Consider the following 24,400-nt stretch of genomic DNA (forward strand, 5'->3'; position numbering starts at 1 on the left):
TAGCCGATTACTCTGGGTTTACATGAATTATGTATGTTTGTGGGGTGTGTTTAAGATGTCAACAAAAATATGACACAAGAAAGTTGGCACATCTGAAATTAGTAGATGTATGTTGCTAAAATCTGGTCCTATATTATGAGTTTGAATATTTAAAATTGCTAGTATGCTTACATGATTTGGCTATCTTGAAAATTTTTAAGAAGTTATGAATCGTGCTGCTTTATTTTTTAACAATCAAAATGTTATATGAAAATATTTAGGTAATAAACGTTTGAAGCTTATGGTTTTAACTTGAATATGTTCGGCTTTAAATAATAAGGTGTGGTTTGAACTCATTCTCCCTAGAGGTTAAAGTATATACTTGTCTTACAACATTTTGGGGCTTTTTAAAATTTAGGAATTAGCCTTTATGATTAATCTCAGAAGTTTCACTTTATGTTGTTTGAACAATGTTAGCTGCAGTTGCCTATGTTGTTGGTAACTTAAGGAAAATGTATTTTTTTAAATTACACTTGGTTGTTTCTTGAGCCATAATTATAAAGATTGCTAGGCCGTTTAACAATTAAAATTTAAATATGCATGAATGTGACCATGTGTGTTTAATAGACATAACTTCAATTGTCTCAAATAAAATTAGTTGTTTGAAAATCATGTAAGTTTTTATAATTGATTAAAATGATTTCATACTATGTAAATCAATAAGATTTCATAGGCATGAAGATCAATCTTGTAGGTTAATATGGGTTTCAAAAGCCCATCATTAAAATTAGCTCTCTTTTCATAATTCAAATTAATAATTTATTTAAGTTTCATGTGAGATTTCAAAAATCTTTATAGAGACTTAAATTAATTATATCATCGTGTGGGATAATAAGTCCTCGTAAATGTAGTGATCTTCAATTTTTATAATAAATAAATGATTTTTGTAAATAATGATATAATACACAATTTAAAAAAATTAATTAATCAAATTAATGCATTGTAATCATATTTATTGATTATATCTTTTAGTCATGTGAGATTTTTGAATTTTCATAGGCTTCTAAGATAATCGTATTATCGTATGAGTCAATAAGACCTTGCAAATATAACGATTAAGTTTTAAAGAAATATATAAATTATATATTAAATTAATTAAATTAAAAATATATTTAAATAAATTTAATTCTTTTATCGTGTGAAATTTTAAATTTTTTACAGATATTTAGAATAATCATATTATCATATAAGTCAATAAAACTTTGTAGGTATGACGATTAAAATTCTTTAAAAAACATATATATATATATATATATATACACTTAAATAAATTATTACTAACACTTAAAAATATAAATAAATTAAGTTGTTAACTCTTTTATCATGTGAGATTTTTGAATCTTCACAGATATTTAGAATGATTGCATTATCGTATGAGCCAATAAGGCTCTGCAGGTATAGCAGTTAAATTCTCAATCATAAAATATAAAAAATAATAATCTTAAACTCTTTTCTTTCCTTATTTCAAAAATTTAAAAATTAAGAAAATAATTAAAATTAAGTTACTCTTGCAATTTAAAGCACACATATCAAAATTTTAAAAATTATTTTATTTGTAAAATGATGAATTATTTTTAATTAATTTCTCTTCAAAAAAATATTTTCACCAACAACTTTTAAGCCCAAACTACATGGACTTTGATCTCCATCACAAAATACGTAGGCCTCAGAGTCAAATTTTGAGTTAAGTCCTTCCTTGTAAATAAATAAACATTTATTACCTAATTCTTATCATTTTTATATCAAACACATGAATATAAAAAGGATAATTAAAATAATTTTAAAACCATATTAATATAGCACAACAAGCTTCAGGTAACCGTTATGATGAACGGGTGTTGTGGGGTGCTTAACACCTTCCCTACACTCAATCGACTTCCAAACATATTTTCTATTTTCATAGACCATCATTATCCTCCTTTAAATAGTTTCCCAAGATTTAACTCAAAATTTTGGTAACGATTACTCGTTCATCCGGTTCTCGCCGTGAAGACTAGAACCTCCGCTCTCGCGCCATTCGCATCGTATTTTCCGATTGCGACAATTTAAATTAAGGACAATTTGATAATTTATATTAATTTTCTAATGACATAAAAGTCCCTATGGACCTCAAAAAAATTATGGCACATTAAGATATTAAAATGTCATTTATATAATTCAAAGAAATTTTATTTTTTATATATTTAATACCAATCATAATTTAAATAATATTATCTCAACAATAAGATACTGTCAGCAATAAAAAAAGAATTTTGAAATTGAAAAGTAGTTTTAAAAGCATATTGACTAGTAGTAATTTTTGCGAATTGGATCAAAACAAAACAATAAAGTCCAAAGTGATGAATTTATGATCGCTAGATGCGGTGAAATTCTCTAAAAATGAATTATAAATATTGAATGCAATTGAAAGTTTGCGGACGCAGGAATCAAGGAAGAAGAGCAGAGGCCAGAGAGCCAGAGATTATTCAAGGCAACGATGCATTACAACCGCAAGATGCAATATTGTGGGGCTTAATTAATTAAATTAAATGCTATTGAAAGTTCATGGAAGCAACCGCACAACACCAAAATGACATTTGATTTGAGATTCCAAGCAAAACTACGTACTTTGTATATAAAAAAAAAACTACTTACTAAATTCTCCCTCTATTAAAAAATATAAAATATTCTTTTAAAAATTAAATATTTAAAAATATAAAATATTTTAAATATTTTAAAATGCAATCATTACATTTTTTTAAAGATATTCCTATTGAATAGATTACTTTATATTTTTTTAAGGTGAAATATTTTATTAAATAAGAATAAATATAAAAAAATAAGGTTAGTTTGAATATAAGTAATTATTTTATCGAAAGATGAGATTCAGTTAAAAATACTTTATATTTTTTTAATGGAGAGGATAAGTATCTCAATATTTAAAAATTATTAAAATATACTTTTTTAAAAAAATTTAAACAATCATCACAATTAAAATACTTCTCATCATCTCCAAAAAAATTTAAATTTAATACTTTCTAAATATTATATAATAATTTTTTTTATAATCATTCAATTAAATCAAACAAATATTATCATACCACAATATTTATTAAATGAGTAAATTGACACTACTCATCCAATTCAAATCCTTTATCAAATTACTCATCCTTTCCCAAAAGGTCCATAAAAAATTGCAATATTCAGATAGATAAATAATTTTTTATTTGGACACAAAAAAACTTGGGTTGATTTGCAAAATAATTGTGGAGTCCGCATTTGAAATTGAATAGTATTGTATTGAATTTGAAATTGAAAAATAACTTGGTTGATTTTTTATTCTTGTTAAAAAACTTGAAGACTACATCTAAAAGATAAAACTGGATTTTATAAATGTTTGAATTTGTATAATATTATCTTTTTGAATGTACATATTATCATATGCGTTCTTGCTTGTTATGTTAATAATATTATCTCTTGTTTTCATAGGAAAATATAATATCTCTTTTATTTAGAAAATATGTGAAACTCAAAAAATGTAAATTACATTCCCCCCTAATTCTGTATGAACATAAGGATTTTCCACTCTTTGAGATATGAATGACTTTAAATGAGCTATATATATTTTCACTCTCAGTCTATTATTTTATTGAAAGATTCACCAAGTATCAGGTTCAAGCAAATTGCATGGTTTAGTTACTTTGTCCAGCATATTTGGTTTCTTTTTGGTATGATTGTTATGGTTTTCATCATTATAAACCAGTTGGACAAGGATTTGAAACCAGTGACAAGGTAATTCTGATCATGATTTTAGATATGAGAAGCTATAATCTAAACCAATATGGTTTTTTTCTTCCCTCGTGCACTCAAGCTACTTTAATAAGTAAAATCAAACCATGATCAATGAAAATGGCTAAAATAATCAGATCTTATTGCTACTATCAGACTTCAATAGTTTTGAATTCACCAGCAAATTTCATGACTGTCACATGAAATACAGAGGTTGAAAATGCAGAATTTCATAAGGATCTGATCTTAAGATAATGGACTTATTTTCTTCATCTGCAGCATATAAAAATGATCTAATTTGCCCATTTGCAAAGTAAATCTTAGAGAGAGATGGGAAGGAAAAATAACTTGCTCAAACCAGAGTGGACATGATGATGAATGATCATAGTGGGTGAAAGTCACAGAGCAGCTCACAATAGAGTTATTAACATCTTTGGATGTGTTATACACATACACAGATCTGATTCCATAAATTCTTTTAACAAGAGGAAAAAATTCAAGCAAAAATAATAGAATTTTGAAGATTTGTCGTCAGAATATTACATGAAAACAATCTAGAGCACAATATCAGACTGGTCCAAACTTAATCTGCCCATAACTACTAGTCCTTTGCTGTCAGCCCTAATCTAAAGATTTAAGTATGTGCCAGAAGTAGTCCTATCTACAAATCAAATATGCTAGCTTAACAACACTATCTTTCAAATTTCAATCTTGGCTATTCATCCGCTGTTCTTTAAAAGGCCATGTCATAGCAATAATTCCCCACATGACAGTGATTGTATCATAAACAATAAACAGACAAACAATGAACTTCAATTGAAACCAAGGTTCAGCGTGAATTGAATCCAATTGTATAAACCCAGAATGATAATGATAGCATGGTTTCTGAAATGTTAAGCATGGAAGTTGGCAGGAAAAGATAAAGAAGATGCAAATTTGAATATGAAAAATGCTTCCCACCCATTCTAGATTTGAAACAACGACCCGTTAAGTAAGTCAAATTGGAAAAGATCGTAACACGCTTAGTTGCCAAATCAGCACTGAAATTTTCAGACACCCGCAGCAAGCAAAGGGAACAGAAGTTTCATGCTTGAACTCTAAAATTTGTTTGTTGAGTACCTCGGCTCCCCCAGACGGGCAAGGAATCTTAACTCAGTTCCAAAGTCAAACACAAATTATAGAAGAAAAATGTTGTAATATATTCAAATTTTAAGAAGATAATGTAACCTCACTTAGACTTTTCAGCTCCCATTCCTGTTGTCTTCATCTCAAGCAGACAAGCACTTTAAAAGATTGCGAGGTCTTTCAGATCTTCATGGGTAACAGAGATCCACCACTGCCACATGTTTCAGAATATTTAAATATATATGGAAATTAGAGATGAACATCCACTGTAACTACGAGCTGCATAATCATCACTTGTACAAAGACGTGAAACATGAGCAATTTTGTGCAAGGTTGGTATCTTGAACATTATGCTGTGGCTATTTTCATTATTGTTTGTCCCAGAATATTTTTTTAAAAAAATAATGCATAATACACAAGTTATCCAGATGGCATCGCCATCATCTTCCACTCCCAGTCTTTTGTTGGATGGAATGACAGATAACCATAATTAATATATCTCATCCCTTGCGATCTTTTTAACCAAAACTGAAAACTCACACGGCAGAGATGGTGATCCTGAAACGTTATTCACCTTCACTATATACATTTGAAATTTGCCTTCAAGAGGTATTGTCTAATACTCTCTATGGCGCGCTGAAAATCTGGGAACATATTTTTCAGCTCCAATGTCAAACTGAAACACTAAATACAGTACAGAAATACTGGATGTAAGATATCCGAATTTTAAGAAGTAAAGAAATGATGATGATCATAAATATAATGATTAATGAATAATCTGGAGAATTATGGTTACTTAATTATTAGCTATTAATTAGCTAGACAACAAGAACTCGAGAGTTGCTTGCACTCTTTGTTGGCCGAAGAGAAACTAATTTCTTTTCTTTTTTACTTCCCAGAGAAACTAATTTCTTACACAGCATGTTATTGAATTTACAAAAAAATAGTAAATATCTTCCAAGGCTTTTTGAAAAAGAAGTGAGAATTCGTATGGGATTCCTATAAAGCTTTGGTCTATAAGGGCCAGAGCTCTTATTTGAAGGGCTCAAGGCTAGGCTTGTAAGCCCTGTTTTAAAAAAATTAAAAAAAATCAAATACTATAAATTAATTAAAATATTTTAAAATTTTAAAAAAATCATAATTCTTATAATCTTTTGTAAATTAAATAACACACATTTAAAATTCTAATAAAAAAATTCAAATCTTGGTTAAAAAATAGTTTATTTTTTAAATACACAAACATAATAATTGTAGAAAAATAAAAAATATCATAAATTTTATATTGTACATTGATATTTATTAAATCATATTAAATTACTTTTAGAATAAATTAAAATTAATAATAATGTAATGCATGTAGGATTAGGTCTTCAGGCGAGTAAGTCCTTCTTAGTTTCAAATGCATGTTTTACCAAAGAAAATAATAATAATAATAATAATAATAATAGAATAGATTTTGAAAGGCTGCCCAAGCCCGAACCTTTTTCTACAGGGCTTATTAAGGCCAGGTCCTCAAACTCAATTATTTTAAAAAAAATAATTTTTAAAATTTAAACCCTTTATTTAAATAGGACCTTTAAGTCTGACTCTTATTCTTGACTCTATCTTTTGTTTTGGTTACCCTTTTCTTATATTGGTCACAGATTTTCAGTATATATAATTTAAAAAAGTAGGCCTCACTTAAAAAAAAAAAAAAGAAGGGAATCATTGCAGACCCAAAAATTCTCATGGGCCAACGGATTACTGTGGAAACCAACTATACTGAATAGTTTATTTTTGGACCTCCGGATGATCATTGTAGAAACCCAAAATGTTTACTCAAGGCAAGAAAAACCGTAAAACATAAAGACACAAATCGCTAGAGGAACGGCTTGAACCTTCGACCTTGTGGTTAACAGCCACACGCTCTAACCAACTGAGCTACTCCAGCAAGCGGATGGATGAAATGCTAATTTATATTTAGTATTAAAGTAAATGCTCTTGCTTGTTTAAACTTCACCAGTTTTCCCCATGGATTGCTGCCTTCTGCTTGATCTTAACATACACACGGGAGGGAGCATAATATAAATGAAAAATTCACAATACAGCATGTAAATTATAGACTTGTGTGCGCACGAAAGCGGGAGATCACCTTTTTGCATCAGAAACTTCTAACCTTAATCCCACGCTTACATCATCATTACCACTATTCTTCAAAGCATCTGATTGTTCTACTTGACAGGAACCGATCGATGGTAACCGAAATTTGATGCTTATATATCAATATATATTTTTCTCCATATGTTGTGAACCAGTATAAATATTGAAGTCTCTCACACATGCAAAAGCGGAGGACCCTGAATTGAAATTACCCAAGAGATACATAGCTCTTGATTAAATAGCTCACCTTCTGAATGTTACCAAAAGATACTATGTAGTCTATATCTGCTTAGTAACAGTATGTAGAAACCTTAAAATGTCAAGACTTGGCTGTAATCTGGTTGCAGTATTCTCAATTGGCTTTTCTCCATATGCTCTGCACCACAATAACCATTAATATTGTAGTCTCGCACACATGCATAAGCGGAGGTCCCCTGAAATTCAGATGCTCTTAATTACTTTATCTGCTTCTGATGACTGTTACAAAAAGATATGTATCGTCTGTCTACTTGGCAACTGTATGTAGAAAAAGAAACCTCAAAATGTTAAGACTTGGCTATAACCTGGCTGCATCTTCTTCAGTCTTCACACTGAAAATGATTAAAATTCCTGGTCCAGATTCCCCCGCATTTTCTCAAAGCTTAAATTCTTTTTCAAGTTCCAGAAGCCAAAGTGGCACTCAGAGAGGTGATCAGGTAGCAAAATATAGCAGGATATATTTCAGATATTATATATGTGATGTGAATGAATACCCAAAATTGCTAACCCTTGACAGAATGAAAAATTACGCACACGTGATAGGTTAAGGAGCTAGTAAGCTAAACTTGGCATGTCCTTGGAATCCAACTGAGGTCAGAAAATAAAATATGATTATTTGTCAACAACGCGCGGCCCCAAGAAACTATGAGCTGAACTTCTTGAACGGTATTTCAGGGAAATAATTTATTGAAAATACTTATCTTTATAATTCGTTTTTGTTGCCATTTGGTTTTCTGAATCCGATTCGCACTGGCGTCTCGTGCTTTGCTAGTTTGGTTATGCGGTGGTTGAAATGCATTGTGTAAAAATAATAAATGATTCACGCAGAGAAACCACGTCGGTGTCGTGGTGTAGTTGGTTATCACGTCAGTCTAACACACTGAAGGTCTCCGGTTCGAGTCCGGGCGACGCCATTTGGTGTTTTTCGTCTCAATTTTTGGGTGCGGCAGCCAAAGCTTGCAACAGAGCTTAAGGATACGGTCCTTCATTTCAGTGTCGGTATAGACCTAAATAAATGCTTGTCTCATAGCATGTACCATAACTTGAACTTGCAGTCACCTAATTTTGATGCCTAACCATAATGTTTCACTGTTTGCTCATCCCCACAGTATCCGCCCTTTAACTTCTTTGTCCCCTACCAAGTATGCATTTCTCAGATATAAATATCCCAATTCATGTTATGGTATACTGGAATTAGTAGAAATTTGGATTTGGATTTTTTGACATGAATTTAAAATTTTAAATTCAAATTCAAGTTTATGTATCTAGATGTTATCTTGGCTAGCATTTGGATTAAATCTCACATTTAAAATTTATGTATTTAAAATTATTTGTTTTGGTGGTTAAAAAAATTTTAAATGAAAAAAAAAGATGAGTTGATATTTGAAATAAAAATTGAGAATGATGAGTTTACCTTTATTTTTGAATTAACTATAAATGAGAATGAAATGTGACAAAAGATACAAAAGTTATAGAGGTGCCAATAATGAAAATGCAAAGAGGAAAAAATGTCTAAAATGATTGAAATTTCAAATCATTATGATATAAAAAGAATTTGAAATCATAAAAAAATGATAATAATAAATGAATTTAGATTTAAATTAAATTTAAAATTATAAATTTTTGTGTATTCAAATAAGAGATTTGATTTAAATACAAATCTAAATCTCATAAATTCAAACTCGCTGGTTAGATTATTTAGATTCAATTTCTGTTTTATTCATAAACCATTCTAATTTCATCCTTTTTTATTTTAACAGATGTAGAATGAAAATTTTTAAAAAATATTTCAGTATAACATATTCTAGAATTTCATCATAATAGTGTAGATTTGATTAAAATATAGATACGTAGTACTCTTCTCCTCAGGGTAATTTGTGAGAGGTTTTCCTGTTGCGTTGAAAATATGAATCGACGGGGGTCTGGTCTTTATTTGTTGTTGTACATTACTTTGATATCAGCTCTTCATGTTTGTCCCCTTTGCCACTGCCTTAGAAAAGATTGAACACGACATTGAAAAACCGTCACTAGCACTATAAAATATATATTATCAATTTTTGGATCTACCTTATTTTATTTATCCCGTTGTTTTTACTGCGTTGAATATTCAACCCCAAACATTAATCGTTGATCACTTTATTGATGGCGCAAATGATATTGTTTATTTTGTTCACATGAATTTAACACAGTTCATTTGGTTCAAATTACTTTTTATTTTATAAATCACCGTATGATTTAACAGCGTACTGTCAAGCACATGTCAATCAAATAAACACAGTTTGAAATGGCAGCCCATGATTCTTGTGTATATTTTTGAAATCAAAAGGACTAGCGCTGCTAATGGATCCAATGAAAGGAATGAGGAATAATAAAAATAAACCACAGACACTAAAAAATATGATCAAAGTATAGGAACTTGAGTAATATTTTAATTTCCTTAACAAAAATAAAACAATAATAAGTCGCAGCATTCTGATCATAATGAATTTAAAACATGGTGGGTAAACTCTAAATCGTGCTAGAGAAAGTCATAATTTGGTTTTGACATTTAACAAACCAGTAGTCTTCATTTTTAGCATTAGATTAACATTTTAAACGCAGAATTCAACCTTACTCCATCTAGAATTCAAACCACATTCTCAATTTTAATTAGCCAGGAAATGAGTTGCATAAAGACATGCCCCACCAACCTTATTAGCAATAATAATAATAATAATAATAATAATAATAATCGGAAGCATGTATTCATTTTTTTATCTCAACTTAGAAAATCCTGAAAATTGAAAGAATATATCAATAATCATTAATATACAATATAAAATTCATACATAGTAAATTTTAACAGTGTAGCTTATTTCTGAAACTCCGCGGAATAAGTAAAAAATTGTTTCTAGTTTTTTATCAAAATAGAACAATAAATGAAAATTAATACTGCAGAAAATTATAAATGATAAAGACATTTTAAAAAAAAATAAAACGAAGGAAAACGAAAAAAGACCGAGTGAAGTCCAGGAATGGGCTGCTAGTTGATCATGTGTCTTGGAAATGGAGTGATGGCCAGACAATTGAAATCCCTGGTCAAAGCAATACTAATTAACACTGTTTTCCATTTCATGAATATTATCATTTACAACCTTGAAGAACTATTTATGACATCATCCTGATGCAACTATACCTGAAAAAATATCGATTTGTTTGTATCAATCCACCACAATCAATGTGCCAAGACTTGATTTTACTACACATTTTGTTTTTTTTCTTCCTAAATACAGAGGTGAAGTCGCTTATTGAATGTCCGGCTTTTTATTTTTAACTAACGTGGCATATTTTGATGGATTGATACACGCCAATCTCCAACACTGCGTTTTTTTAACCCAAAAAAAAAAAAACAGAGAGAGTGTTCCGTGCTAGTATATACAAGAATTTGATTTTGACTAAATTTTTCATTTGAATACGTAAAAGCATATGAATATAATTTATTATAGTTTTTTTTTTGTAATTTCAAAATTCATATACTTTAATTATTTAAAATTTTAATTATTTTAATACTTTTATTTTCTTTACATTTTCACTGCATGAGCATCTATCATTCTCCTCCCTTCCCTCATCTCTGCCCCTTTCTTGTTAGTTGAAAAATAGAGATAATCAAATGTGTTACTTTTAATCTTTTGTCTCTACTTCAAGCCTCAATTCGCCTCTCTTCTTCCTTTAAAATAATTTGTTTAGAATAGTGTAATATTTTAAAGAAAGGATAGAAATAAGTTGACATTTGAAGCAAGAAGGGAAGGTTGAGAGTGATAAAATTTACTCAATTCTTCAATCAATGAGAAACAAAATAAAGGTGAGAGTGATAGAGACTAGGGCCCCTCTTGCTCATTAGAAAGGAATGAACTGAAATTTATTAAAAAAATAAAAGTAAAAATAAATGATTAAATGGGATATGTGAACACATTTATAAAAAAAATGGAGTTACTTAGTTCGTGAAATCATGAATTATGATTCATGAAATTTTTAAAGGGTATGGTAATTTTTACATTTATAATATATATTAATGAATTTTATCATACTTATTATAGGAAGAAAGGTGATTTAATTTATTTTTATCTTAATTTTTTAATTTATTCCATTACGTTTATTTTTAACAACCAAACATGACCTAGATACTAATTGTGAAAATACAAAAAGAATGACAAAATTAAAGTACTTGAAATTTTAAATAATTAAAATATATGAATAATTTAAAATTATAAATAAATTATATAATAAATAATGAATTTGAATTTACATTTAATTCAAATACATAACTTTTTATATATGCAAATGAAAGATTTTAGTCAAAACTAACAAATTACTTGCCGCATTTGAAAACTCAATATTCCACTTCATTGTAAATGAGTATTGGGAAAGATGTGAATGAATAAGTGATGATACAGTGGATGTTTTTGTTTATATATCGAGCATGATGACTCGGCCAAGATTTGATAGGCAATCATGTCCCTAGTACTCACATTTATATTGGGTTGTTGGGCACACTTGCTAACCTCCCTTTTCAAGCGTCTGTCACCCCCTTATGATTGGCGCTAAAAAAACAATTTTTTTTAAAAAAACTCATAATTAGATGGTTTCCACAAAAAAATTAATTTTTAAAAAAGTTATTGAAAATTCTGCATTAGCTTCATTAATCCTAATAACTATGTATTATCGCTTCAATTCAAGTGTATGCAATCAGAAAGGCACTGAGCACTATCTAATTACATGCGAAAGGGAGACCACTATTATAACCCTAAACTCTTAATCAAGTGATTGGAAGAAATTTTATCATATAATACTTATAAAGTATATTAAACTTTGAACTTTTTGAGACAGCAGTATATTATTTTGAAATATTTGAAAAAAACACATCTCAATAATTTTTACGCGTTGATAAAATCAAATACCCATTGAGTGGCTGAATTTAAATTACTCATCCAATTTAAATCTGAGGTTAGAATTATATATATGATGTTTGGGTTGCAAATTTAAAATATATTTTATTTTTAATTAACAAATGCATAGTTGTGTCAACCCAAATTTAACACCTAAAAGTCAGGTGCATAATAGGGACATGATTTGCAAGCGGTTAATGTTTTATATTACTGAATGCAGCGTTCACCTGTTCATCACGTTAAATCGTGTCTCTTAAAAATGTACAGCCACACACGCGCATAAAAGTTATATGCTCGTAATACGCACACATATAAGTTATATGTTTAAAAAATATATGAAATCACGCAGATTTGGGGAACCAAACACTGACGGTGGGGCTTGCAGACATAAATACTAATCGAATATAGATGACCAGTTATTGATTCATAGTTAATTAATATCTTATGAGACTTAGTTAAACAAATACTCCCTTCATCTTAAATTATAAAATATTTTTAAATAAAATTTTATATATTAATAAATTTTATTAAATATATTCAACAATCATATCTTTTTAAAATAAAAATATAAATTTTTAAAAATTCTCACCATTTAATATATTAAAAATAGAAGGGAAGGAAAATAATTATAAAAAAAATAATATTAAAATCAATGTATTTAATAAAATATTAATTTATTCAAAATATTTTATATTTTAAAATAAAGAAACTTATTTAAAAGTATCTTATAATTTAAAAGAGAGAGAGTATATGTATATATATATATATATATTAGGAAGGCGTTTTGGAATGTGCAAACAATATTAATTTGTGCAGGTAAAAATACACAAAATTTCATGAGAAAAACACAATGACGTGCTAGGCCCACAAGGGAAAATATGAAGAAGAATAAATGTGAGGAAAGAAAATAGAGAGAAGAAAAGAGTGAAGTGATATAATTTTGTTTACCATATGCTTCGCTGAGGTGTAGAAAACATGAGGAAGAAAAAATTGCAATTTTATATAAATAACAATAACTTTATTCTTTATAGAAAATATTTATATATATAATAAAATTAATATTTTAATGTATTATCTATATAATTTTTATTATATATTACTGGTTGAATAAAAATATAATTGTAAAATATTTTTATCTGATGTTAGCAAAAAATTATTTTGTCTGATTTTAAATTTTATTTCTTAAATTTTTAAATATATAATAATCGTAGTACTAAAGTGGACCGACAATTATGATGAAAATGAAGGAAGGCAACACGCTGAAAATAAAAAAAAATGAATAAATTTAAAAGTTAAGTTTTCCCTTCACATTTTTTTTAATATTTGAAGAGAAAAGTTGAAAGTAAAATATATAAGTTTCAAATGTTATTTCTTTCTGATTTACTCCTCCTTCATTTTCTCTATGTAGCCAAGTAATAATAATAATAATAATAATAATTTTCTAGTTTCTACCCACTGTTCTTTTCCTTTGCTTTTATCTCCTCCCAATCCTAGCATCAATGTTGTGCCGTGCAAAATTTGCAACCATTGATACTCCCTTTAGTGCTATTTATATACAAGTCAATTTCAACATTTTTATTAAAATAAAATTTTATTAATTTTATCTAAAAACTTAACAAGCTTTTAACTTTATTCCCTATTAAATATATTTACTTTAAAATAAAATAATCTATCATTAATTGATAAACATCCAAGATTTAATAAAGACAAAATGATAAAGATAAACATAATAATTATTGAGATATCCTATAAGTAAGATTAAAATAAATACTATCTCTCTCTATCATATAAATAAAATTAGTCGAACATCATTTAGCAAGTGATCTTCCAATATTTTTTTATTTTTTATTTTTATAATTAACAATTTAAATAAAAATGAGATGAAAACATTTTAATTTAAAATTTTTGAAAAAAAATGAGGTGAAAACAATGTTTATTTTAACCTTTATCTAATAAATCTGGATATTTAGTAGAAGTAAAAAGACTGCCCTCATCTCATATGATATATAATTAAAATTCAGGAATTGAAATATAAAAAATATGAAAAAGTAGTACTAAGTCAAATAGTTGTTGAAACAATTCAAATTCGAATATTGATTAAACAACAGACAATTTCCATTGCATTGAGACGGATGTAATGCGATGGAGGAAAAAGGACGCTGCACATGGCGCGTGTTTTGCTAGCGGTTGAAGATTGGCGGGCATGGCCAGTGTGGCGGGCAAATCCTCAACACACCTGGTAGGTCGCTTATTCCCCCCCCCCCCCCTTTTTAAATATATATATATATATATATATAAAAGGAATAAGTTGCGCTTACAATTCGATATATGTTTACAATAATATATTAAATATTATATAGCTATGTAAACAATTTTTTCGTGGTCAGTAAATATTACGGTATTGGGCAAACTATATTATTTATGCTTATTAATTATTATAAATTTTATTACATACATTGATCATTGATATTGATGATTTTATATATTTTTATCTTGCTTCAAGAAATTATACTTCTGCTCAAATTTTTGACAAAGTTTGAATGACACAATAAAACGAGGCAAAAAATAAGAAAAGAGAAAATATATATATTTCAACTAACATTTAAAAAAAAAACTGAACAATCAAATTCGGATTCGATTTTTTCTACTGAAATGATACCTAATACTTTCAGGTATTCCAGAATTTGTACCTACCTTCTGGAATATCACAAACTTTTATTTATTTATTTTTTTTTGCAATGAATATAGATTTTTACACAATAAAAATGCACTTTTATCCTTTATTTGGATGGAAAGAAAAATAGAATAAGGAAAATTATAAGAGAAAACTATTTGAAAAAAGGAAACAAGTTTATTATTTTTGAAAAAAAAATTCCTAGTTTTTCCCAGTCCATTTCTTCTTCTTCTTTTTCTTTCTATCCAAACCAAGTCTTTTTTTTTTAAAAAAAAAAATATATCAAGTATACTTTGGGTGGTAAAATTTTACTTTTAACTAAAACATTCTTTTTTTGCCAGCAGAAAAATGAGATTTGGAGGTCTAACGATTCAGCTTGGAGAGATTTCTTTAATGAAACCTTGATAGGGATAACACAAAATAAACAATATCTCCCTTAATTAAAACTTGATAGATACCTTCTGAAAATGAGAATATAATGAAAAGTAAATGACGTTATAAATATATCATATATTTTTTAATATCCATCCAAAAAAATTGTTCTGTCCAATAAACTTCACCCAAGTTGCCAGGGATAAAGACAAACTTTATGATGGCAGCCAAAGCTTATGAAAAGTGCTATAATATTTAGCGGCAATTCAAAAGACCATTTCTTTCTTTGTTTTCACTCACGAAAATGAGATCACAGTTTTATCTGATTCTCTCTTTCTTTGTATTTTCCTTCCAATTTTTTCCCTAGACAATGGCTCATCACTTTTTAAAATTAATTTATGCATGTTAAAATGTATAAATTAAAATTTACCCCTGTCGTTACCGAAAAAAGAACAATTTGATTTTGCCGCTTGTGAAACAATTCTCACATGACATCACATGGAACTGCTCGACGAAGGTTCAATATTGACATATGATTGAAATAATCCAAATAAATTAACCCATTTCACTAAATTTACCAAACGGGTTAATTAAAATAAAAATATTATTTACAAATATATTATTATTTGATATTATTATATTTTCTTTCGGCGTCAAGAGTCAAAACCATTCACTTGCATTCAATCCATGAGAGATTTTCTACCTTGTCTTATTTATATAAGTTGCTTAACATCTATTTAAAAAAAAATGTTAACTTAAATGATCAAATAGCCATGTTATTATTTAGTCATGAATAACATGACTATTTAATCAATTAAAAAAATTAAATACTTTCCTTCCCGCAAGAATTCAGTAACATTTAGGCTTTAAATATATATGCTCGCCCCAAAATGTGACATTTTTTTATTTTTCCCGGGAAAATCTATTCCCGAAGTTCCCAGTTCCTAACTCTCGTTCATGCATTTGAAAATTTGAGTGGAAAAGGAAAAAGGAAAATTCACCCACGCACCGCATATTTATACCCAAACAAACAGATAGAGAGCCTTCACACCAAGTCAGTATCTTCATCTAGCAGAGTCTCTCTCCACACCCACACTCACTGCAGAAGCATTCCGGCGACTTCTCCTGTCACGTTCTGGCAACCGTTCCGCCGAAACCATGGGGAGAGAATGAGGAGCCGGCGGCGATCATCATGTCGGTTTCCTGCACTGACTACTTCCCCGATTCCGACCTTCTCTGCGACGAGGACACCTCCGGAATCTTGTCCGGAGAGTCGACGGAGTGCTCCTTCGACCTCGATTCCTCTCCGTCGTCCGCGGAGGAGTCGATTGCCGGATTCATCGAACACGAGCGCAGCTTCGTTCCAGGATGCGACTACTTCTCTAGGTTTCAATCTCAATCGCTTGATGCCTCCGCGAGAGAGGAATCTGTTGCATGGATTCTCAAGGTAATTAGTCTACTAATGACCCGCCGATAGGAGTGAGTAAAAAGAACCTTTATCAACATCTTTAATGGTCGGGCACTACGATGCAGTGATATTACCTTAATGCCACTCCAACATTTTTAGCACTTAACTGGATCCCGCCTAATGCATTCACAATTCATTAGTGCATTAACCGTCTCTTGGAAACGTTCTGGATCTAACTAAACCTTTCATCACACACTCCCTTTTCCTAACTGACAAACTCCGGCGAAGTTGCGGCGGCGATGGCCATCGTTCGCTGCGCCGTTACTGTATTCCATGCGGATTCTACTTCTGACGATACGTGTTGGTGATCGTGTCTCGCAGGTACAGGCATACTTTGGGTTTCAGCCGCTGACGGCGTATCTTTCCGTCAACTATATGGATCGGTTTTTGGATTCTGGGCGGTTGCCGGTGAGATTCCTCTTTCGTGGGTAATAATAATATTCAGATATCAGAAATTAAAACGAAATGTGAATATCCAAGGAAAATTTCTTTGGCAATTATAATGAGTGGCAAAATTCTATGCGGTAATTATGTTTGACTTTTTAAACCTGAAAAGGTCATGAAATAATGTTTCATAAATTATTTGATTTGATGCCAATGTGTTTGATGAATGGAAAGTGGGGCTATTAGCCTATTAACAAATACTGCTGGCCCATTAAAAAAAAAAAATACTGTTGCATACAGTACGTTCAAAATTACGAAAATTATCTATCGCCTTTTGCTACTAAAAATATCCTATTGTATATTATTGTATATCATAGGTGCTATACTTATTACGAGACTGAAATTTTGAATAAACAGCATTTGACTTTTATTGCTCTTCGTGGACCTCTTGGATCTCTCTCGCAAATCAAAAGGGTTCACTATTCCATTAACCTTTAACGCGTATAGAATAAACTTGGATATTATTTACTTTTTTTTAATCACATTTGCTTTTTATATATATACTTGCTGTAGATACAAGGTATATTACTATGTATACTTTGACGTGAATGTGACGGATGGTGGCTTAAAGCCTCTAGCACTCTCATCCTGGCACGTGCGTTGCATTGGGATTTATCTTAAAATACTGAATATTGAATAGTATTGTAAAAAAGGAGTACGATAATAATTACATTTTCATTTGCTTTTTTTTTTTCTTGGCCCATTGTTCCAATCACCCATTGATATGTTTACAGCAAGCAAGTGGGTGGCCACTGCAACTTCTGTCCGTTGCCTGTTTGTCTTTAGCTGCAAAGATGGAGGAGCCTTTAGTTCCGCCCCTCGTGGATCTTCAGGTATATTATTCTATCTTCCCCCGATCGAATCATTTTCAATCAAATTTAATAAAACACATCCTAACCGTAAGCGCATTCTTTTGGAAAGGAAATTAATTAATCAAATCCTATATTGGTTCGGCTTGTCATTAGTTACGTACACGATCATATGTCTCTTTATAATGTGTACAGGTAGAAGGTGCCAAATACATCTTTGAACCGAAAACAATTCGTAGGATGGAACTGCTTGTTCTAGGTGCTTTGGATTGGAGACTAAGATCAGTCACGCCGTTCAACTTCCTCAGTTTCTTTGCATGCAAGCTCGATTCAAGTGGAACTCTTACTGGCTTCCTTATTTCACGAGCTACAGAAATCATCTTATCAAATATCCCAGGTTTACTTTCACAACTTTATAGTCATGCGTAAAGAATTTGAACTATTTAGGAAGCGGAAAGTAATGACGTGATAAAAAAAAATGCTTTCTTTTTGTCCAGAGGCTAGTTTTCTTGCCTACTGGCCATCGTGCATTGCTGCCGCCTCCATACTCTGTGCAGCGAATGAAATTCCTAATTGGTCTCTCGTCAAGCCTGACCATGCTGAGTCATGGTGCGAGGGGCTTAGAAAAGTAAGCATCTAATACGGTAATTTATGATTAAGAAAATAGTGGTTTAGATTGAAACAAACAGATCATTCAGGTCCAAAGTAAATATAAATTTGATTGTTGCAGGAGAAGATTATAGGTTGCTACCAGATCATGCGAGAATTCGTGACTAACAATAGCCAGACAAGGCCCCCCAAAGTGTTCCCACAGCTTCGAGTAACAACTAGGCTTGCAACAAAGTCAAGTATGTCATCATACTCATCGCCTTCCTCCTCCTCCTCCTCCTCATCACCTTACAAAAGGAGGAAATTAAATAACTGCTTGTGGGTAGATGATGATGACAAAAGGCACTCCGAGTGAAATGAGGGAGAGGAAATAAAGAAAGAAAACTAGAATAAATGAAAAAGGAGGAGAAAAGGGAATAAGGTGGTCCAATGTCAAGCTGTCTAGAAACCTCAGCATTTTTAAGAGGATAATATTTGATATCAACAGGGTGTAGATTATACAGCATGGAGTATATAATGTATGCGAGTTTGGTGAGTTTATCATTTATTTATTTTTGTTTTGGCCTGGGGAGGGTATTGCCATTCATTAATGGCTTCGCAGATTCCCAAGGAAGCGGGATATGTATCAATTTATAATATTTCTGCTTGGAAAGTGAGAGGGAGAGAGAGGAAAGAGATCATCAGAAAGGTGCATTTAATGGTTTGGGTCATGTAAATGTGGAAGAAGTGGGGAATTGGAATTCAAAGGAGGCATGATTACTGGTGAAAGGGAACGGGAAGATGGTGGGACACTGATCTAGAGCGTGTGGAAGGAAAAAGCCGGATATGTGGCAGAAATCAAATGGTTTGGCAGATTTAATTAGGCGATTAAGCGCTTTGAAGTGTGGGCTAAACTATACTGTATTCATATCAAGGGAGTTCAAGTCAAGCTTCTCATCTTATCGTGGCCAGCAATTCCGCGTTCCTTTGTTGGAATACCCTCCGAGAAACACATGGAAGAAAAAAAAAATTGCTAATAAGCTGAAGTTTGCTTCATTTTGTGGACTTTCTTTATGGTTCGTGTGCAGACTCTTCACATGTGCGGCACGTACGTGTCTTTTTCTCGGTCTTTTCTTTTTTTGGCGGGAACTTTTGTTTTTCTTCCCTTGTGGCCTCGAGCTTTGGCCTAACAAGAGTTTTTATACGGGACTCCAACGCCTGGTGTCCTCACGTGGTATGGAATCACGTGTCTATAGGGTTTTCATTTCAATTCTAATCTTTGCATTGTCTTGATTTGTTTGTTTTCAAAGAGGGGAGAGCCCTCTTTTTTTTATATTTTATTTTATTGCAACTCCGCTTAAAGAAATGTAGAAAAGGTCTCGGGGACCTTTCATTTTTCATTTCATGCGTGCTGTCTGTGTATTATATGCTGATGAGTTCATAATTAATAATTTACAGATTTATTAAATTCGAAGATTTCATCCGCAATCATGATAACTGATCTTTTCTCTCTCCGTCTCTCTCATGGCATGTGATTGTGAATTTGATATTTTGGAAGTTAGTTAATAGCCATTTTGTTGTTATTAGCGAGTGAAAAAGCAAGGCAAAAGACCCCGCTCCTCTAGAACGTAACGTGGGGAGGCACGGCCCAGGAGCGAAGGGGACCTGATGGTCCCGCTGGCAATAAATACGCTTCATTTCAGTGACTATGATTCCCAAAAAGCTAGCCATAGTCTCGTCTCGTGACCATATCCAGGCTGTTCTACAAATCCCTATTTCTACTATTCCCGCCCTGAACTCTCAGAAAAGTACCTGCCTTACCCTTACCCAGACATGTTCCTATTTCAGTATCATTATTATTATTGATCCAGTACCTAGTTACACTATTGAATCCATCAATCTTGGCAAATTCATTATTCCTGGTGAAGTGGATGATGGATGACAACTACCTCAGGAGCTAGCTTTTAATCCCATGGGAGAACAAGTCTTTACCTGCAAGATTGGGTAGATTTATATGGACCAAGCTATCTTAATTTTAATGTTTCGAGAGTACTTGTACATTGTGAGCCAATGAAATTTTGCCGCGCCAATACATGTCAATAAAGATGAACATCCTTGCTAGGATCTCTAATGCTACCCATATAAATTTACGAAAAGAATTAAATTAAGGACATTCGCTTTTCAAAAATGTTCAAAATTTATCTATATATAAATATAAAACTTTCTAAAAAGTTATGACCAATTTTTTAAAAGTTATGCCTATATTCTTTTAAAAGGAATTGCTTTTTGTGATGTTATATATATATATATATATATATAGGTTAAGCTGTTTATGACTTATTATCTAGCTAATTTAAATTTGAATTAGTCAATAATATAAGATATTGTATGGTTTATCCATATATTAAAGGAAAAAAAACTTTCACACCATCACCGCCTTAGTTTTTTTTTTTTTTTTTTACTTGGCTCATTTGTGTGAAGAAAAGAGATGGGAAAAAGGTAATTGACGCGTAGTGATGTTAGCTGGGAAATTATATGCAATCCTATCATGCTCTCATAGCAATACACACACACACACACACACACACATATATATGATGGCCACATGCCTTTGTGTCTAAATCAGCCGGTGGATGATGAGACAAGCAATACACGTCACTGCAGAGATGGACCAGAGTGAAGAAAAATATTGCAACGTAGCGACAAGTTTTTGCTCATTCAATTCCCTATTCATCCCTTTGCTTTTGGATTTTTTATCTGAATCATTTGATCATGCCTTCCATCAAGGACCTGTACTACTTGCTTGGACCTTCTGCTTGATTTATTATACTACACTATAATTACTCTTCAGTTTTAATTACTATCTTTCATCTCAATCATTTTTTTTAACCATTTGTATTTGGTGGTCATAAAAAAAGATGATTTAGTAAATTTCTCTTGATCATCACATCATCTTTCGGCTTTCACACGTACCATTTGTTCCCTGCTTTGTCTCAAGGCCTTCCTGTAAACTTCCACTGAGCATCCTCTATGTACAGTGTCTGTTTCCACTCCTCAATTTGACTTTCAATTCAAGTTGACGAAAGCTACGTTTGATTAACTATTAAACTGAGGTTTTGTGCGTTCCGATCAAACCGAGGCGCAGAACCCAAAAGTAAGTCTTTTTTTTTTTTTTAAGCAAAACCCAAAAGTAAGTCTTAAAGTAAAATTTTATGTCTGGATTAAAATTGGGCTGAAATGACTTTTGGGTTCAAAATGAAGGTTGATCGGGTAAGCAATGTTTTATTAATTTAACTCCAATTTTAATTTGTAAACTTCAATTTTCCAAATTTTTTAGTTCAGAAACACATGTAAAAGGTAGGAGCTTCAGTCATTTAGATGTTTTTTCTGTCTCAATTTATATGATATTTTTAATAAAATTATGAATACTAATAAATTTCATTAAATACAGTTTACAATCTTAATTTTTCTATAAACTTCTAAAAATACTTTTTTAAAAATAAAAATTTATTTGAAGAGTGAAATAATGAGAGGTAATATTAGAATAATCATAGTTAATAAAATTCTACTTTTTCAAAACATCTTATATTTTGGAATACCAATTATCTTAAAAATGTCTTATAAAATGGGATGGAAGGAGTAATTAGCCAGAGGTTTAAATTCTGGTCCTTCTATATGTAATAATTTAATTAGAAGGGATCACTTATCTATTCATTCATCAGAAGTTTGTGGTTGTTTAATGCTGCATCTTAATTTTTTGTTTGTTTTAAACTCTTGATTGATTGACTAATTATGATAGAGAAGTAGTAATGTAGTTAATTAACTGTGAACTGCAAGATAATGTGAACGTAAAAAACGATATCCATGCGGCAGAGCTCTTTTTAAAAAAAGAGAGTGAAAAGAGAAGTAGGATTCCGATCTAAATCTTTTATATTAATCAAAGTAAATACATGTGTTGCATTTAAAAAAACAAAAAAAAACTGAATAGAAAAATCCATAGTAACAAATTTAATGTTCACATCACTATCTGTTCAAATTTATGCATGCACAAATAATGTGAAACATTTAATCTTGTCAAAAATGAATTCTCATTCTTTAGCGTCACTGTCCCTATCGAGTCACCTCACAGTCACGCTAACCTTACTTAATAGATCTTTTTTTTTTTTGAGCAAAAATGGAACCCTACTTAATAAATCTAAATTAGTCAATTTATTCAATTTATTAGCACAAGCCAAATAATAAAAAGGTGGGAGGAGAGCCTCAGCAGCCCACTTCATAGAATAATGCAATATGTCATCTTTTCATTCGGCCACATTTGTGGGATCCATGAACATTGCATTTGGATCAAAATGAAATTAAGTATTTCAGAAACACTTCATATTTATAAAAAGGTAGATACGCTAATGTGTGCGAGTGTATATACTTGCATAAGAATACCAAAAAGTATATTTTACCAACTTTTTTGACATAGTTGCAAGTTAACAATACATTATTGATTTAATTTAATCTATTTATGTTCTTGTGAAGGTCTAGTCTACCTAAAAATGTTTTTAAAATGCTAATTAGATGAGGCCATGTTGTCCACTGAACTGGTTATGCGTAGTAATAAACAAATATAGAGGCTGCCATAAGGTAATAATCCAGTCAAAAATAACAAATCTTTTCAAGAGCCACCTTTTGAGGTTCATGTGCGACCATAATCTTGGACACTAATCTATAGCTTTCTTTTTATTGTACCATTAATAGAGACACACAGTAGGATAAGCCCTTTAAAAAAACTTGACTATCTCAAAAAAAAAAAAAAAAACTCTGGTCTCTTTCTAATCCTTAATCTATAATCAACTCGCTTTTAGAAAGTGTTTGCTTGATTTATTAATCCGAGCTAGTGTTTATATTACAAAACTTGACATAATGTTGATGTAAGAAGAAAATCGGTACCCATGTTAAGAAAGTTTTTTTTGTACTCAGTAATTAATACTAATTTTCTTGCCTTTATATATCAAAAAAGTTCTTTTTGGATCCTGCAGTATTTATTTGAGAACACGCTAAATACAATTAATAAAAAAAATACTGTCATTTTATCCTAAGATTAAACGGGACAAGCAATAGGACAAGCCCTGTTAATTAAATTTTGATTGGCTCACAAAAACATGCTGGTTCTTCCAAGCTCCTGATCTAAGATTAAATTTAAAAATCCTCGACATAATATTGGTGTAAGAATAAAACAGCCCATGTCAAGGAAGACTTTTATCCTACAAAAATTAGTATTATTTTTCTTGTCTTAGAAGAAATTAACTTGGAGTATAGTAATTTTTTCAAAGACATGCACTACTGTACATGATGAAGGCAAATACATATCTATATATATATATATATATAGAGAGAGAGAGAGAGAGAGAGGAGTTACGTGGAACTTTAGGTATTGATGATGACTTTATAGAGCTTATAATTAACCTATTATTATGACAAGTGTGGAAAAGCAATGAGCAGAGTAATTATAGTTACCAAATCTGCAAGTTAAACAGTGATTAACATGTTTGGAGCAATGAGAGGATGACATGTGCACCTGAATAGAACATGGGACCAATTCTGCAGTGAGGCTGAGATGCTTTGTTTTTGTCTTCAATAAGTAAAAATAAGCCATCCAGGGCCCTTCATATCTCTTGCTTTCTTATCTTACGTTAAAAGAAACAACTAGTCTCCCCCACTGAGTCCCTTTATTACTCAGCAAAAAAAGAAAAAAAAAATGGTTATTCTAAAGTGAGGTATTGAGGAATCCTAAGTATAAAAC

The 24,400-nt window shown here is 30.8% G+C and overlaps 1 protein-coding gene and 2 non-coding genes across 3 annotated transcripts; 2 read left to right on the forward strand and 1 right to left on the reverse strand.

The window, feature by feature from the left end:
• Window positions 1-6,788: 6,788 nt before the first annotated feature.
• TRNAN-GUU (transfer RNA asparagine (anticodon GUU)) lies at window positions 6,789-6,862 on the reverse strand. The gene has a single exon. It is a non-coding gene; the product is annotated as a tRNA-Asn (tRNA).
• Window positions 6,863-8,169: 1,307 nt separating this feature from the next.
• On the forward strand, window positions 8,170-8,243 carry TRNAV-AAC (transfer RNA valine (anticodon AAC)). The gene has a single exon. It is a non-coding gene; the product is annotated as a tRNA-Val (tRNA).
• An 8,049-nt stretch (window positions 8,244-16,292) lies between these two features.
• On the forward strand, window positions 16,293-20,083 carry LOC129310492 (cyclin-D1-1-like). The gene is made up of 6 exons (XM_054952351.1): window positions 16,293-16,747; window positions 17,090-17,176; window positions 17,947-18,045; window positions 18,217-18,418; window positions 18,519-18,649; window positions 18,752-20,083. The coding sequence occupies exons 1-6, from the start codon at window positions 16,493-16,495 to the stop codon at window positions 18,983-18,985; spliced, it is 1,008 nt and encodes a 335-aa protein (XP_054808326.1). The 5' UTR covers window positions 16,293-16,492; the 3' UTR covers window positions 18,986-20,083.
• Window positions 20,084-24,400: the final 4,317 nt, after the last annotated feature.

The sequence above is a fragment of the Prosopis cineraria genome, unplaced genomic scaffold (assembly GCF_029017545.1).
Source record: "Prosopis cineraria cultivar Desert tree isolate PC_DT_omini unplaced genomic scaffold, ASM2901754v1 PC5, whole genome shotgun sequence".
Classification (NCBI taxonomy): domain Eukaryota; kingdom Viridiplantae; phylum Streptophyta; class Magnoliopsida; order Fabales; family Fabaceae; genus Prosopis; species Prosopis cineraria.